General features: G+C 33.7%; 1 protein-coding gene across 1 annotated transcript in view; it reads right to left on the bottom strand.

Moving 5' to 3' along the window:
* The window catches only part of LOC121321944 (zinc finger protein 804A-like), a 98,662-nt gene that overhangs the window by 35,994 nt on the left and 43,203 nt on the right, over positions 1-19,465 (bottom strand). Inside the window, exon 2 of the mRNA XM_041261333.1 lies at positions 1,648-1,791. Within this exon, the coding sequence (XP_041117267.1) occupies positions 1,648-1,791 (144 nt within the window). The remainder of the gene's footprint in view (positions 1-1,647; positions 1,792-19,465) is intronic.

The following is a 19,465-nucleotide window of genomic DNA, read 5'->3' as shown; positions in this document are numbered from 1 at the left end:
TACATAGTTCTTCTTACGTTTGGGGGTAACTACTGAATCTGTTTTAAATCTAAAGTAGGTGTACATTATAACAGTATTAGTCAGCAATCAATGCCTTACTAATTAATGTTCCCCTTTTTACTGTTCATGTGCATTTTACATTACTATTGTAAATGTGCTTGGGTAATGCAGAAGGCAGACTTGGCAGTGATGCTAGATAGCAGATTTGGAAAGGATTCTTATTCTTGGGGAAGGGATTATTTTCACAGCAGTTACATATAACCCGATCATCCCAGATATTGAAGCTATGGTTGGAGTTCCTATTTTCTTTAAAACATTGAGCTCAGGCATAAACTGGGTCTTTCCCAATGTTTTTACTTTCAACCACTTTGTCATGAATCTAACATTCATGATTTCAGAGATTTCACAAGTATTACATATTCTGCTCAACCAATATGACATAGTATGGTGCTGTAACCTTTTTTTATTTGAAGTAGCTCCAGTGATTGCATTTTTTGTCATTTGCTTTCATAGCCAAGGGAGACACATCAGATATAGTTTAGTCATGTCAAATGGTTCCCCTTTCAGTATAGGCACATAGGGGTTAAATTGATCTGATCATGCAAATGTTTCACAGTGCTGAGTTTGTGTGGGATTAATAGATGATAGCCTAATGTGCCTTTCTATTTTAGCTTCCCTGGCAAAGAACTGGAGGCTTCAGGCTTCCGTTCAATGCCTTTGTTGATGAGGCTAAATATGGAGGATCTTATCTACAAATTTGTAACACAGGGAAAAAAACAGGTCTAAGATAGTACATGGGTTTTTAAGAAAACTTCTTTAACTTGATACATTTTGTGACATTGATTTATAAATGAGCAAAAGTTTGTTTAAGTCCTGTTTGGTTGTGGTTTTCTCATGTCATGCATACAGTATTTTAAGGGTAGGAAACAAGTTACTTTTTTTAAGAAAAAAAGTAAAGTATTACTAATGTATTTACACAGTATGAATCTGTTAGTTATAACTTTCATCAGCAATATACATTGCAGGTAGATAAAATCTTTACAATTAAGGGGCAAAAATCAAGAATATCATATCTATACATTTTAGAGTGGTGGTATTAGGATCCGCTAATATTTAAGTCTTTAAAGTAGACTCCAGAGTATCCATCATGCATGCTAGCTGTGATGTAACAGTTTATAAAGCAGCAAATCAATACATTTGCATTCATCTTCTGGCTGAAGGTATTTTTTTTTTTTTTTTTAGAAAACTCTGCACCTATGTTAATGAATGACTGTAATAAATAATAGTAATAAAAGTTAATGATTTATAGTTATAACACATTTTATTAAATAGACATGTCCAGCCCTTCAAATTTATAATAATGGAAACGATCTAATTAGCATATTTAAAATCTAATTTTGAAACTAAATACATTCTACATTGTAAAAGACATTCAGTTCATTAAATTATAATACAGAGTTAATATTTAATAATGTATAACCCAAGTTTTGGGTATAACTTTTATGTTAGACTAACAGAATAGCCATAAAAAATGACACACTTATTACTGACACTCACACTGTGGGCAACTGATATTAATGCATTTCTGAAAATTAAAGAAATGTAGAAGTCTTTAAATGCAATGGTTGGAAACCTTAGTGATTTTACCTGCTTGTGTGCATGATCATATGAGTTGATGTGGTTGTCAAACTCCTGGTGCTTGTAATATTGCTTGTCACAGAGTTCACAGTAGAAGTTGGCTCTCAGGTCTTCAAGAGCTTTTGCGATTGTTTTTTCCTTGTCTGCATAATCCTGCAAAAATCAAGAACATATTTACCCCTTAAATAATAATAATTAAAAAAAAATCAATCAATCATTGCCAATCAAATGTTTCTTGTTTTTTTCTTGTGTCAAATAAGAAATTGCAATAAAGGTTTTTACTGCTGATCTATTAAAAGGTATCACCAAAAAAAAAAAGAATACAATTTACATTTTTAATTTTGTAATGTTTTTGTAGTTTTAACTGTTTGTTTGTTTTTTTTTCAATCCTGTATGATATTAATCCCCACTGATTAACCAGCGTTATTTATAATTACAATGTGTAAAAAAAAAAAGAAGAAAGGTAGCTATAAGAGTACTATGTTGAATGGTTTGAACCTCTCTAACTTACATTTTATGTTTAGTGAGGTGTAAAGAAATGACAAACAATAGCTTTCTGTAATAGACAAGCAAGCAGGGTCAAATTGAGAAGACCTAGTTGCTGATCTCTACTGTGATGTATGTCTGTGTGTAGGAGGTGCTGTTATAAGCTACTGTATTAAACAGATAACTGACATTTCATAAAATGTAACACAAATAATAAAAACAAAAAACAATAACGCTCTTATTGCTTTACTATGATTTGACATTATTTCAGATTTAATAAGAGGCACATGTTATTACTGTCAATTTGATTTATGTTTATAATCTGTAGAGGGAAAACTCTTTCAAGATCTTCTAGTGGTGAATGTGAATCTAGACAGGATGCGCCCTTCAGCTCTTTCATTGGGACTCTCATTCTCTCTTTTATTAAATATTGATTTACAGCAATGGGTATGAGAGTTGCTCTGCCAGGGGCAGATTATAGATCAAGTATACTTTCTTTCATGCTTAGGAACCACACCACCTTACTTCTCATCCATGACGCTGAATATATAGACATTAGAAATACATACAAATAAAAAAAATCAATATATAGTACCAGTTACCATTGGTTTAATCTGTTATTTTGTTTATACTATAGTTTTAAAAGAGTTTTTCATGAGTGTGTATGTTTCAGTTCAGTTTCACAATCGGTTGTAACACACACAAGATAGGGGATTTGTGGTTAAGTAATAGAATCTTGTTTCATGATAGGTTTGTTATGGATGTCATGAACAATGCTGATATTGCGCTAATTATATAACAGCAATCTAAGTCGATAGAATGGTTACCTTGCTAAAGTAATGGTGCATTACTGGATAGCTCATTTATAAAAAGGGCCCTTTTTGCACATGAATGTGTAATTAAAAAAAAAAAACAACAACTAAATATTAAGTGCTGTAACACACTATGTTATATTGGAAGCAATTCAAGATTATTCATTTTGAAACAGAGTATGCTTCACTAAAGTGATTAAGTGTATGCACCAGAGCCCTGGTTAAAATGCATTGCTGTCTGGTACCAAACAAAAACTGGTAAGACCTTTATTGCACCCAATGTATTCGAACCCTAAAACCTATACTAGAATTAAATCAATAGCGTGCTGGGAGGCTTTTAAAAAATACCAAATAAATTTTATACACGTGCAAATTTAATTAATCTCTAACACAGTTGTTTGTTTGGTCATTTAACGCTATACAGATTCAAATTTGTTGGCAGGGTATGAAGATGATGTTGTAAGAAATGAGAAATAGAGAATTGAAAATAACAGTGCTTGACAGTTTTCAAGTTACAGGTGAACCCAGGCCATAGTGGTTTATAGTATGCCAGTGCAGCTGAACAGTTTGGGAGGCAGCTATATATCCTGCAGGCTTTCTCTGTACAACATGCCAATCTTTTGAAGCTATAATAATTGTTACTATTTTCACCACTTGACTACCTTGTTGTTGGCAACAATTAGGTGTTCTGGTATGTTTGTTATGTAATATATTGCTTAATTATTTTAGCTTTGAATGAAAATGTCATGAAAAGGTCTTGTGTTAAATAATACATTATTTTAAGGGAAGCAAGCAAATTTGATTGTACAGTGCTGTGCAGCTATAACTTGTCTTCTGACGAAAAAGTAATTGACAGTAACATTTTACATTGTCTCTAATTACTGTGTATTTACATATTAGTTATATAGTAAATACATGTGTTCCTACACATAATTACAATGTTATTCTGCATAGTTACAATGTACTGTAAGTACACAATTATAGCAGAAAAGGGTTAGGTTTAGAGGCTTGTTTTAGGTTTAGAGGTATGGTGAGGGTTATGGTTATATCATGCATAAAAAATGTAACATTTTAGTTTAGGTATCTGTTATAAGTGATTATAAGCAAGCTATACACATTCTTAGTTAAGCTCTTAACAATGATGTAATATGATTTGAAGTAATACCACTATTATGCAATGTCGCCAGTTTTTTTTTTGCCATTGTTTATAATCAGCTATAATGTCTTTTCAGGTCTGTCTGTCTTTGTATGCCTGTATGTCTGTCTCACCAATTGTATGGGGTTGCTTTGTTTTTGCAATACGGTTATTATAGAGATGTACATCACAGGCCGCTGCCAAGACTCCATTAGCAACGGATCGAAAGCACCCTCTCTGTTGAGGCAGCACTAGAGTGACAGCATGGGTTGGAGCAGGGCACAGTTTACAAATATATTTATGTGGTTGAAATGTGAGTGTGCAAGTAAATGGTCATTTCCCAGGCTGGCAGTTGATCCAAAATGATGGCCACAAAAGCTCAGCCAAGCTCGTAACCGTCCGTCCCCCCCCTTTCTAAAAAACAATAGAGTGGGGTGGTGGAAGACCCTCACTGTTTTTTAATGTACAATCCTCATAAGAGCAGGAGATCAATGAGCTCAAATAAAAACGTAATCCATGAGGTTTGGAAGTACTAATAATAAAATGCTTTGAAGATTTACATTTTGAGCATTTCATTTTATAATAGCCTATTTCCTAATGTATGTTTGGTTAATGGTCAACTGTTTGTATGTCATGCTGGAGCTGTGACTTATTTTATTGCTTATTGTTTATTATTAACATAGAGGGAAATTATGCACCAGTGCATTCATTTACTGATCCAAGTAGCATTAAGTTGGGTGTGCCTATTGATACTGTATATGATAATTACTGAGAAAAGTATTTTATTGTTGGACACATGGTTATATGGATAAGGGCACACACAATGATAAGTAACTAAAGCTATTGATTAATTGAGAATTTCTAAGTCAGTGACATCTGTTCCCATGTTAAACCTTCATGACTCTGCTGCATACTGTCTGCTATTCCGCCAGTTTCAAATCAATATGAAATTAACTCTAGCCATAAAATTCATACGACCTCTATTATTTATTCATAAACATCTCTCTAATAGATCTATACTTAATATAGTATAAAAGGCAACTAATATACAGTAAATAACTACTTTATTTGACCAACACTACTGTATGTAACACTATTATAGATAGATAGATAGATAGATAGATAGATAGATAGATAGATAGATAGATAGATCAGATGTAATTAACGTCAAATTGGTAACTTCCAGTATTACCGGTATATAACTTTAACCACACAGGGATCATGTAAATAACAGTGTTCTAAGAATAATTTGAATTATTAAACCTTTTTTAATAAATGAATAACCCGAGCTGTTAGATTTAAAATCCCATTTTATTTTGTATAAATGCAGTGTTGCAACCTTATGTCTTCTAATGAGTAATAATAATAATAATAATAATAATAATAATAATAATAATAATGAATTATGAAGAATGTCTTTAATATATTTAATAATATACTGTACAAGAGATATGTTTCTCTTGTTATTGTAGTCCAGTAAGCTTGAAGTTAACAGTCTCTTACTTATTATGATGCTGTGCAATAAGACTGTGGAAGCTTTAAAAGTTCATTGCCCATTTACATACTTTTTAGGTTTCTGACAGATGTATATAACTCTTTTCATCTCAATCACTATTCAGAAGGGTTTCTCTAGGGAAAGACTTACATGAAGAACACAGAATGTATTTTTTTCTGTTTGACATACAAGATGAATTGCTTACATGCTTTTAAGCAATGCGTAGTATACAAGTCAGTTACATATGGGTTGTTTGAGATGAACTGAAGACATTCGCAACAAGTTACTTCCCTTCTGGGTTGACAAGCTGAACAAAATTGTTTTGCGGCCTATATCATTCATCATTTCCCAATGCATTGTGCTCTAAGAGGACATATTGAAACCCCAGAACAATCATAGACTCTTGTCCACAATTAGAAACAATACTAAAATGGATACAGATTCAATATACAGTAGATAAAAGGTCCAGTGTGAAATTTGCTGATAGATTAGTTCACGCTAGGTCATTATGGCTTTCACCATGTCCAAAAAAGAACAAGGTGAAAAAAATGAAATGGGCCAGTGAAGAAGATTAGGTTGTTTATGTAACATACACAAAGTGTAATGTGAGGACAGGAGGTGTAGTAAATTTAGATCTCTCTCCTTTAGGCAAAGTCTAGCATTCCCTATTGGCACACATCACATTGTCCCCTGCATGTATGAGACTAGAGAACCTCTCTCAGAATTTGACTTTTGTTTTCTTCTTTTAAAACACAGTTCAGGTTCTGGGTCCAGTAAATCTTTACTAACTGTCCAGTTGGCAGTTCACTTAATATAGCGCTTGCCTTTTTTAAATTCAATGTACTACGTAAACAAATTACTTTCTTTCATACTGTGCAATATGCATTAGTTCTTTTAACTAAAGTTTTCTTCCTGAAGCAACTTTCACTGACATGCGACTCACTGTACTGCCGCGACTCGCTCTTTCTCCACACTTTTTTTTAGAGTTCAACAAACAAAACCCCAAATAGGTTATTATCAATAGCTGTTACTTAACTTAAACATATCTGAAATTCTTCTTCTTCTTTTTTTTTTTAATTTTAAAACATTTAAAAATGCTTTTTTACACACCAAATTTGACTACAGTTCCCCTGCCGTTGGCTATCTTGGATTTAAATTTTGCACTCTACTGACTTCAGCTTTTAGAATTTAAAAAAAATACATTTGTCACAAAAATAGTAAAACTTTTCCTCTGAAAAATTCATTCCAAGCTAGATTGTGATTTTAAATTGAAGGAGATTATTATTATTATTATTATTATTATTATTATTATTATTATTATTATTATTATTATTATTATTATTATGCTAGAGCCTACCCCAAAAAACACATCTGTCACTCTGCCAAGGCTTTCAGGAGGGCATGGCACCAAGACAGACACTGTACTGCAAAAAAATGCATCTGCATCATTTTTAAATGCATGGGTTTTGTTTATAATATACAGAAACATAAAGTATTATAGCACAATTTAAAGGGCATTTATTTGTCTGTTACAAAAATATAATTATGCCCATTATGAAATATTTTTTTGTAGTATTTCTTAGCCGTCAAAAAGTCATAACGGTTTACACATTAATAATTTGTAAAGAATGTTATTATACAGCATTGGATTAATGCATTTTCCATTGAAAAACCAGGTAATGTGAATATCTATATAAATAATTAATATGAAGCATTTTTTTTTAATGTTATAAATGTAATCCAATTTAAACTAAACTTGTGCATTGCAAAGTCATGTCTTCCACATGTTTTATCTTACTTTCTATATTACATATCCATGTATTTAAATGGTGTAGTATATTTGCAGAATTGTATCGATGCTACTACTATTAGCCCTGTGAGTGTCTTCACTATCTTACTGCCCTGTGACGTTTGACCAGTCATACCATCTATGTCACTGCTGTCAACCACGCATCTGCTTGCAAGTAAAAACGTGCCTTTTAAATGTATCCTGCATATTCTTAGTGGGGTTTCTACCCACACTAATCATGTTATTTATATATGTTCATATAGCACATTTGAAATACTGTTCATGCTGCACATTTCTAATATCGAGACTGAAGTTATGATTTAAGATGTTATAGACTGCAAGAGTTACACATCGTTCTGTCTCATTACTTCTTCTGCCAAAAGTATAAATCTCATGCATCACCCCATTTGTTAATAATGACATGTCTAATTCTGCAGAAAAAGGAGTTCTGCTTCCCTTATCACTGTTTGATGCCTTCTAACACTCACAGCAGTAGCCGTTGCCATTGTCTCAGCGAGAGAGAATTTCAACTAGATGCCTGTAAAAACACGTCGTGCCACTTACTCCAACCCATATGTTTTCTGATTGGCTACAGCAGGATGTCCATCGCAGTCGATCAGTCGATCCTGAAGTCATTTTTAGTAGACCGCAGAAAATATCAAAAATTTTGCGTTGAAAACTTATTTACTTCTTACTTCTGGTCTCTTGTGGTTACTGTTTAATAATCACACAAGGTGCCGCTGCTTAACTCTTAACTTTATTAACTGATGTTGTATGTCACTCAGGTTGTATGTATAGTAACTAATGCTATCAGTTACTGCTGCTGTATTTCTCAGTTTCACTTTTAAATCACACAATTTAAATACAATTAGAATGATCAGCATATTATTTGCTGTTTATTCTAATTTCTACTCAGTTCGAATTTGTCAGTCTTCTCTACAGACTCGGATCCACACATACCACCCCCCTTACGCTTCTTCCACCACTATTATTGCACAGCCATAAGATACAAACAGCTTAACTGACAGAAAATTTAACCAACCCACCGTAATATCTTTCTCTCATCATTGACCCGTTGCTAGGATTTCGCACATTTTCGCTTACTGGTTCATACAATACTTGTGAGTGGTGATAAGTGGAAGACCTGTAACAATTAGTTTTTAATTTTTTTACTACATTTACAGTGGTTTTTAAAAAATAAATAAATAAAATTTCTATAAAGTTGCGGTGAAGGCCTATGAATACCGGGCCAAGCAGCAAGAAACCAAGTGAGTGGGAGTAAGATTATTTTTTCATCACTGTAACTGCTAAGAGAACTATGGAAGACGAAAGTAAAAAGAATTGAAACTTGCTGCCCAACAATTCATCTTTACAAGGCCCATCTCGAAATTGCGCTCAAGATCATGTGTTTAATTTGGGTCAGAAGTCTGCACAGGCGCCTTTTCAGGTCTGGAAGAAAGTGAAGCTCAACACACAGACCTCATGGATGTAAACTGGCTTAGTAGAGGAACATTTTTGCAGAGATTTAGGGATCTGTTAACTGACATCAAGGAGTTTCTGTCCTCACGAGATGTTGCGTAGAAGCAGTTGGAGGATGAAGTGTGGCTGTTAGATTGAGCTTTTTTGACTGAAGTTACTGCTTGACTGAACAAGCTCAATTTAGAGCGGCAAGGAAAAGATACAAAATATTGTTGAAATGATAAGTTCTGTGAAAGCGTTTAAACAAAAAAATTAAAACTACTCTTCTCACAACTGCAGCGGCACAAACTAAGGAATTTCAAAGATATGATGTCAGAGCTAGAAAGCCAGGGAAAAGCAACTGCAGTATGTAGAACAGATGAGACAGCATTACCACAGACTTTAACAAGTGCTTCCAAGACTTCGCAATGCTAGAACCTGCAGCAACATGTACTGTATGTGCTTTCTATTTGATGCGGATGTTGATTATAAAGAAATTGCATTAAAAATGGCATTTCTGCAACTTTATTGTGCAGGAAAAATACCTAAACCTGAGAATTGCCATGTATTTGACAGCATTTTTTGGCTCCACCTACCTCTGCAAGTACAGCGTTCTCAAACATGAAGATCATCAAGTCCAAGTGCCGGTCTTTTCTAACAGATGATCACGTGGACATCTGCTTGAGGTTAGCAATCAGCAACTATAATCCAGACTGAACAGCTTGCTGATGCCATGCACTGGAAACCATCCACATCAATTTAAGGTGGGAAGTTATTTTTTTCTTGTAATTTTAGGCAAAAAGTATTTCATTATTCATAAAAAATAGGTCCTATATAGCAGTCTGGCACTACTGCATTGTGCAGCATGTACGTATATGTGAAGGGGATGGGCTCAGTTGGTTAGAGGTTTTACTGTATGTAATATTTTGACAATTAATTCCTGCTAGACTGCATTAGGATGAGGATGGAAAAAGTAGATCCTATGCACCTAAAGTCTGGGCACCTCTGGAGTGTTTTGTTTCAGTTGCTAAATGCACAGAGGGAGGTAAATAGTGGGCCATGAAGGACCAACAAGGGCATCAGTTGGTAGCTGTGCAAAACCTAACCAACCACCAGCCTCTGCAGCAGCTGTCAGAGATATGACTTGTCTTAGGGAGTTTATAGCTAGCTTGGTTTCTATTCTGCAAATTCTTAGTTCGCAGCTACAATCACATGCTGGAAGTGTACAGGGACAACAGACACCTCCTGTTTCCTGTGTCTGTCCCTCTGCATCACACCAGCCAACATGCAGGTAGAGGGAAAAAATATATATATACATTATTTTTAATGTATATATATATATTTTTTATTACTTTTTTTTATGTATTTATTTTTTGGATAGGGCTGCGGGAAAGCCACCTCTGTAGGCTTGGTTGGAATTGATTTTCTATGTTGACATCTACTTTTGTATGTATTGTAGTATGTATGATTGCAGGCTATAAATAAATAGGTTTCAAGTGACATTTGTGTTTGTAGTTGTTAGTTATTATACATGTATATCATGCATGTAACACTTCATTATATATTTATTAAGCTTTTAAAATTTTTCAATTTTTGTCAGTTGTTGATGCAACACTTTTGGCCATAGCTGTAATTTGGAACAGATAATAAAGCACTGATTGCTACTGGCGCAAGAAGATACAAGGACAGCCTGTCTGCTGGTAATTAACAGTAATTGTAACTTGAGCTTACATAACTCAAACAGATGTTTATCAGTCCTTTGAACAATATAGAGGTAATATCAATTTAAACTTAAACTTATTTTCTTCTAATATTGTTCATTCCATAACTTGTTTTAAAACTCAGACTTATTCTAACAGAATGCACATATAAAAGAAAAAGTGTTTGGAAGACTTTCAAATTACATTTCACATTATACAACAGTCTTCACAAAACTGAGTTGAGGCAAAATGGCAGTATTACAAATGTTGTATTTAATTTAGGTGTGTTTTGCTCACGCTGTGCTGTGAGTAACTAATAGATGTTTCAGAGAAATGAAGATCTACTGAAGGACAGAAGTCTATTAAAATATATTGTAAGACTGAAATATTTACACTTGTGTATCTGTTCGGATTAGGAGGGCTGCACTTTTAAGTTTCTTGACTATACATTTGTGATGTGTAAACTATGCTGAGTTCCGATTATAAGACAATAAATATAGCCTTCATTACTAGAACCCTTGCATCGCCCTGAGTCATTATGAATACTGTTACAATATCTTGTGGTATCTTGAAAGTGATGGATTTGAACCTTATTATCGTTTAGCTAAACACTACTTACAGTGAACTGTAAAGTATGAATTTACAAATTGTGACCCATAAAACCAAGGAATTATTTAACTAAGCTGAACATGTCATTAAAGATTTCACAATTGATTTTTAGATTCTTGTTTATATTCTCCGCATAGCTCAAAATCACAAGTGAATCTGAGACCTTTTACTAAATCCCAGTAGGGGGTTTAAATACAGTGCCACAAAAAAAAAAAAAAAAAAAAAAAAGGTTCTAGATTGTGTCTAATTGGCTTCCCTGTGGCTGCCTTTGATCAGAGGGGATAGGAGCAATTGGCTCAGTACAACAGTTTCAGTGTCACTTATAATAGAGAAAAGGATAAATGACAAGGTAGAGGGTTATGTAAGGCTCGGGAGACATTCCACAATGTTACTGATGTGAAATACGTTGAAGTTCTTCAATTACACATTGTGATCATTCTTGCTATATGTTAATGATAAGGATATACAGCTATGGCCAAAAGTTTTGCATCACCTAGAATTTTAGGATTGAGACATAAGAAAAATATAATATATGAACATAATTTAGATCTTGTATTAAACATCATGTAATCAAAGAAACTACAAAATGATATTGGTAAAATCTAAAGGAAGCTGTAATAGTAGTACAGTATTTCATGTTAGATTTTAAAATGTCACATTTTTCACTTCTTCAGTTTTTCATTAAGCATATGGAAAACTACAAATTCATTATGTTAACTTAACATTATTCAGCAGGTTTCATTCGACTTTAGAAGCCAAATTAGTTAATTCTGCAGGATGATGCAAAACCTTTGGCCATAGCTGTACATGTACTTTTCCAGATTGTCTAGTCTGCTCCAAAAAGACAGGGCAGGGGTACCAATGAACCGCTACAATATAGTAAACATGAAAATTTACACGCAATGGACAAGAAGAAGAATCTGTGTCATGGTTTCTGTCAAATGAAGTTATATTCTCTATTGCAGGGGGCCGCAGGAAGGGTTAGGGGAGTCATGAAACAACTGGTTTACAGGCAGACCAAAAACATCACTGTTTTTATACCTGCTCAGTCAGACAGATCCTGTACACTTCAGACATGCCAGTGGAATAAAATAGTCCTATCAAATGATTTCCGTAAATCAGTAATTCCTGCTTGCTCATTGGAAGAATGATGATTACAGGCTACTGTACACTGCATGGCTTTTTATAGACTCAAGGGGTTGCAGTGAGAAAAAAAAAATACAGACTGTGCAAAAAGAGAAAATAATTTAAAATAAAGAAAAAAGAAGAAATTGACAGCCAGATTAAATGACAGTCTATGCCTAATGAGTGTGAAGTACAGCTGTGAAATGTGTTGGGTTCGTGCAAGAATCTTCTTTATGTAGTTTCAATATCTAATGTTACATTTGTACAATCAGTTATTGTTGAATGATACATGAAACTAAAGTTGAAGACATTCCCATTGATATTTTTCCTTGCATCCTCATAGGCAGAACTTGTTTTCATCATATGTGATTTTCATGAAAATCACTAACAGTGGGTCTTGTTTTATACAGTGCTGTAATGATAAGGCATGGCTTACAGCATATATTTTAGTGAGGTCAAATGAATACTGATATAAATCATGCTTTCTGTAATTTAATATTTTCCTTTTACTAACATTATATTACACGTCCTTCAACTGGGATAACTTAATTTAAGGAGCTTTTTCAACACAGCTTAAAAAGGGCAAGTAAAAAAAAAAAAAAAAAAAAAACTGGCCCATAACTCACAGCTACCCTACCTCTTTTTTATGATGTTCTATGATATACTTAATTAAATAAACTGAACTTAACACTATACTATATCAATGTTAAACAATATCCCTGGAGAAAGCAACTTAGCTATCAATTAGAAACCTATGTGCCTGTAAAAGCAAAGTAGTTGGTCTGGAAATTGGTAGGAAATTATTGACATCCTGTCAACAAAGAGTCTGCTTTATTTCATAGCAGGAATATTTAGAACATTTCTTTTTTTTTTTTTTTTTTTTTCCCGTCCGGCATGACAGAACCTCACAGTGTGATAATTATCACATGCAATCAATTGATGTTGCACAGTACAGAAGTTCATTTTGTTAGGTACTGCATTGAAGGTGTGCAAATGACAAATAATAAGCTGCAATTATTTGATGAATCAGCCTCGACATAACCACAGGCAAATTCTTTGATTTGCACTTGTAACAAAAATCAGAGAAAATGCACATCTACATGTCTCTAGTTTTCTTGAGTGGGCCAACATTTAAAAAAAATCCAAAGCTGATTACAGAATCGCTATTGTTGGCCATAGTATGTGATGCTGTAAATATGTTTGGATGGAAGACAAGCCCATGTGGTGTCAAGTTTATTCATTGGAGACAATTTAGTCAATATTCTTGGAAAAAAAAATGTTGGCTACAGCAGTGCAATTTCTACCTCCTGCCTCCTTTTGGCAGCATATAACCCATGATTTGTTTCTAACTGTTGCATTTCTATCAATATGAAGCGAGAAGGAAATTACATTGCTTTATAATGGGCTCTTTTACAATGACCTCATGCACAATCGGCTCTATTTTTGCCTTATAGTTTTTTAAACACTTTGTACATTTACAATACCACTTTAGGCAACACACGCTTTAGGCAGCACTGCTCCTTAGCTGCGGCTTTAATGAATAGATCTCATCACTTTGCCCCACTCCTTTCATATTCTCATCTCTGCTGGTAAAAGCAAAGGCAAAACTAAAAAGAAACACAATAATTTAAAAGGATGAATTTTTAGGTTTTATTGCTGTATTTAAAATTAAATAATTTTTTAAAAACGTCTCTTTAAATGAAGGGGTCCCCAGGGACTCGCCCAGTAAAAACTCTGCCATTTGCAATGCTGGGTGATTAATGTGAAGAAAGTTCAAATCCCGTTTATGGCAAGCGGCTAATGTTGGCACAATTGAAAGTTTCAGCAGTGCCAATGAGGAAAATCTGATAGTTCGCCCTTGCCTCCAGAGCTCAATATGCAGTAGCTTGGTAACAAATTAACAAATGGAGCTGCTACTACATTTCAGAATTTTTTATATTAGCATGTGAATTCATCATAAACCACAAATAATAAATGACAAATGGCAAGATCTAGGAATTAAGCTATTTTTTGTGTTTTTGTATTTACCCCCACAGGTAGTAATACACGTTATAATGCTGTGCTCCTAACACACCGACCTACCTTACACTGCTGAAACGCAAGCAGAGAAACATGCCCTGTGTGTGGTACAGGACTCGTTTCACCTTGGTCTTTTGATGTGTCGTTTTCTACAGTATGTTTAGTTCCAAATACCACAATGCTTATTAATAATAAAGCTAATTAAGCTATCCAACATAACTACAACATTATGGTTTTAAGCAAATGAGTGGTGATGCAGGTAAACTTTTCATTATCTTTATCATGCTTGAAAAGCTGTGTTCCCCCTGAAGAAGGGGTTTTGAAACACAGTCCTGGGGACCCCCTGTGTCTTCTGGTTTTCATTCCAACTGAGCTCTCAATCACTTAACTAAACCCTTACGTGAACTACAAATTTGCTAAATTAGACCTTTTTAATTGTTTTCAGCTCTTAAACAGTTGCAGAGTTCAAGTTACTTATAACATGTTATAGCTAACTTGAAATCTACAACTGTTTAAGAGTTTAAAACAAGTAAAAAGGTCTAATTAAATAAATTATCAGTTCAATTAAGGGTCTAGTTAAGTAATTGAGAGCTCAGTTGGAATTAAAACCAGCAGATACAGGGCGTCCCCTGTGTTTCAGAACACCTTCTTTTCAAGCATGATAAAGATAATGAAAAGTTTACCTGTATCACCACCCATTTGCTTAAAACCATATTGTTGTAGTCATGTTGGATGCCTTAAAGGCTCTTAATACAATTATTACACTAACATGGACCTTGAGAAAATGATGTGTAATTTTAATTGAACAATATACAATCCCCTCTATCAAATGTATTAACAAAATGATTCGAATGAAAACAGAAAACATCAAACAGATTTAGCTGCCATAAAACCATAACAGTGAAACATTTTTTATCACAGGGTGAGTACTTTGTCCAATACTACAAATCCTCTGTGAGTTTGTTGCTTTTAATTTTGTTGTCATATGCGTTTATCATGCTAGAACAGCTTATTCTACATAATGCTTAATAATTCTGATAATCATAATTGCTTAGAGGATGTTTTTTGTATCATAAATACAAAACAGTATACTGTTCTTTCCCTATTGTAATAATGTAATTTACATCAAAATCAATTGCACCTGACACAATTGTGGTATTTCTGAATGAACACCAAAACATGCCCCTATGTAAAATGACAACAACTTGGCAAATCAAGCATGTTCTAAAATGTTCCATTGAACAAGTTAAAATATCAACTCAGGTTAATTGTAAAATGTTACCAACTGGGATAGAACTGAAATAGGTCAATCCTGCATTAAATTGATAGGTAGTGAAAAAAAACCCTGTAAAGACTTATTCATCCTTCATCATAGACTACAAACACTGCAGGCAAATACATCACAACCATCATATACCTTAAATAATTATCACAAAGTTAACCCTGGTTCTTATGGCTATTTATAGATACTGCTTCGTTTGCACTATCATCGACACATATACATTTTTTTTCAAGAGACAATTTATTTGTTTGCTATTGACAACACAATAACTCAGCATTGTTTAACAGTTTAGAAGAATTATTTAACCATTGTGAAAGCATCAGGAATGCGACTCAGTCTGGAAACAAGCAAAAAAAAAAAAAAAAAACAACACAGAAACAAAACAAGCTGTTCCTTCAGGCTGTGTTGTGGCCTTCACTAAGCATTCTCCAAAACCCTTTCCCCAAACTACTTGACTAAACAAAGCATTTGGTTTCTTTTTATACCATGTGGCTAGGACTTGATTGATGATCAATTATTCAATCAAGACCCAGCTGCATTCCACACATGGATTTGGCAGGGGTGGAATGAACACCATCCCTGCCAAACTTAAATTCAAAATAATACATCTTTATTTACACAGAAAACAAACAGTACATTATTTACATGTGCAGGGCTCTGGCCCTGCTACAACCATGTATTTCTGCAGTTGATTGATTATTGTGTTTGACCTTCAGTGTGCAGGGAACTTCCTTGGTAAATGCATGTTTAATGTCATGCTGAAGTCAGCAACAGTGGCAACTGCAGCCTTTATTATATGCAATTGGAAGGTTAAAAAACAGCTTCCAACCAGACCTAATTATGGCATTTCAATTCACTGGGCACAGACCCAATGACTTGGGTTTGAGGCTAAGGTTGGTCTAATTAAAATGACCTAGAATGAGTAATATGTCTTCAGTAGGATCAAAATTGGTTTATTCAGCAAAGCAGTTGGTTTTTCGTAAAATGGAGGCAAATATATTCATTAATGAATTGAAGTTTTACAAAAAGCTAAAAATGACTTTAAGATCATTCATTGGCACAGTGCTACATAGGGCACTGGTTCAGTAATGCAGAGTTTAATGAGAAAACAAAAAAGCTTGATTCTGAAATAACTAATATTATTCAACATAATGAAGGGGAGGATATGCATAATTTACATTTACTGGTAATATCATATAAACTAAGAAATAGTTAAACATTTAGCATACTGTACACTAATCTGTGGAACAAGAAGTAATTGTGCTTGTGATGAAGCACACATACTGTATTATTTAATCAATGCAATATCATGCATCATCACTTTAATTACTGTAGAATAAAGATCGGGTTAATTCATTTTAATTTCCTGCCTGTATATCTATTCAGGCAATTAACAGAAGTACAGGTTGGTGCACAATAGATTCAGCAGATTGCATCAGGAATTAAAAATGAGTGTTTCCACATTTGCAAAAATCTGTACACATGTATATTAACCTTGTTAAACATGGCATTTACCATTATAGCTTATTTATTATATCTATATAATGGATAATAATCACATGTTTAAAACATGATTGTAAAAAATGTTTTTTCATGGTTTATCAGAAATTCATGTTACTACAAATCTACAGTAGTAATAAAGATCACATACATAAATGTAAGAGAGCATTGCCTTAATGTATTCCTCTGGTTTAAAAACTAAAAATAACGTAAGTCCCCACGAAACAGAGTAGATTTTAATTAATGAAGAAAAAAACTGAGGATGTCTACTTGAACTTCAGGGCTGAAATTCTACCTATTTCCCTTTTCCCTTTAGCTGACAATTAACACATGTATCATTCCTTGACAGAAATAAAGGTGCAGGAAACACAGATGACTGTAGTAATGGCCAATTTCCTTGTCTAATATTAGTTGCTTTCCCTTGGCTAGAAAAAACATCTGCCATTGTGGGTTAAATTCACTTTCACTTTAACAGATATCACAGGGAGTGAATGCCAGGTCTTTGAAACACTAGTTGTATAGATAAACATAGCAGATAAAAAAAAAACAAAAAAAAACTATAGGTTATGATTATAATAATTTACTATGAATCATGCCCAGCCCATTCTGCTGATTGGAGAAAATGACTGCCCCAAAACAGAAAAGTACTGTAAGACAAGAAAAGGCTTAACCTTCAGTTTAAACAGAGGTCATCTATTCTATTTTCCAAGATTCCTGTACAAGTATACTGACATTGACGTTCATTGACATTTAAAGTTACACCTGTTCTTTTATATTCCAGCCGAGGTATAAAGCTCCAGTTATATTTTATTTAAATGCACTTTTATTTAATGTAAATTCACTTTTAGTCTACATCTACTTTTCTTTGATGGAATAGGTGTGACACTGTCATGTCAGTATTGCCCTTTTATAAATCAACAAACACTCCAACAGTAAATTGCAATGGCTTACTTGTGCTCTCCTTCTGGTAGAATGTGTATTAAGTGTGAGAAAGAAACATTTTATATGATAGGTATGGCCAGGTGATTCTTTAATTTATTTGCAACTTAGCTAGTGATCTTGGATAATCAAAAACAGATGCAGGACTCGGAAATATACTTCCTAAAAAAAAAAAAAAAAAAAAAAAGAAAGACAGCTCAGATTATTTTAATTGTCTAATGTGCTATATGGCTGGGGATCACAATATGTTAACATTTTCATTAGTGTAAATAGTACTATAGAAAAACATACAAATCCAATACTGATCAGTTCTAAGTTATCATAACACTGTTTTTTTTTTTTTTTTACTTTGTCGCGAAATACTTTCCACTTAATGCAACATATCTCAATGAAGCAAATAGATTGGTGGCTGTTCCTTTATCGTGAAACAAACACTCCTCAAGAAATTGCAGTTTAAACTTTACAGAAAGTATATAGTTATATGTGAATCTCCAAAGCTAATGATTCTTCTTACATGATACATCCTAGAAGAACTACATCCATCTTAAATTGTATAAGACCTACTGAAGTTTTTTCCATAATCATTAAGAATATTACAAACCGCAAAACAAATAAATAGTCTTCCTAGTGGATAAAATCAGACCAGAGTTTGAGAGTGTTATACTACCAAAGGAAGAGGCTTGTCTCCAAGTAATGTGCCCTCTGGTTAAGTTATAGCACTTAACTTTTTTCAGGTTCTTGTTTGAATTCAAAATTAGTCATGTGTTTCTTCCATACCAAATTTGACTTGAATTTAATCATTCAGTGACTGCTGTGAATGGAACTTTTGAGACATTTATTTATCCAAACTCTACAGCATCCTGTGATCACAGTTTAACAGGATTTGGAAGTGTATATCATAGGGATTCTTGGGCAATAATTTCAAATTGAGATCTTGTAATCGTCTACAATTTAGACAGCATCCTCCACTTTCCTTGGCAGACAATTATTAGGTGAAAGAATAAACTGGCTTACAAAAAAATGCATTTTGAAAGCACAAGCTTAATTGTATCTGGAAATGCAACTGTTAAATAACTTGAGCTGTGTAGACTGGTTAAATTACGTGTTTTGGCTTTATAAGCTACTTCATTAAAGTAGGTTTGCTGCCTAACAATCTTCATAGGAAATGAAGTTTCAGCTGTGCTGAGGAAGAAGGCTACCTTATGTTCCAGAGAGAAAACAGTTAACTTTTTAATAATCTTGTATTACATGTTATTATATAATTGTGACATTCATTTAGCTGTGTCAGCTCATAAACTGTAATTGTGTTTACAAACTGTGTTTAATGAATACAGATAAAATGGAAACTATAGAATACATTAAGTTCAATGTTACATGTGAATTACAGGTAGTAATCGTTTGAAATGTTGTCTGAGAATACCCTGCACACACTATGCAGTTGCACTATGCAAGTGTTTATCATTTTCACTGAACCCCCC

This window comes from Polyodon spathula, chromosome 10 (genome assembly GCF_017654505.1).
Source record: "Polyodon spathula isolate WHYD16114869_AA chromosome 10, ASM1765450v1, whole genome shotgun sequence".
Lineage (NCBI taxonomy): Eukaryota > Metazoa > Chordata > Actinopteri > Acipenseriformes > Polyodontidae > Polyodon > Polyodon spathula.
This window is presented reverse-complemented; position numbering and strand designations above follow the sequence as displayed.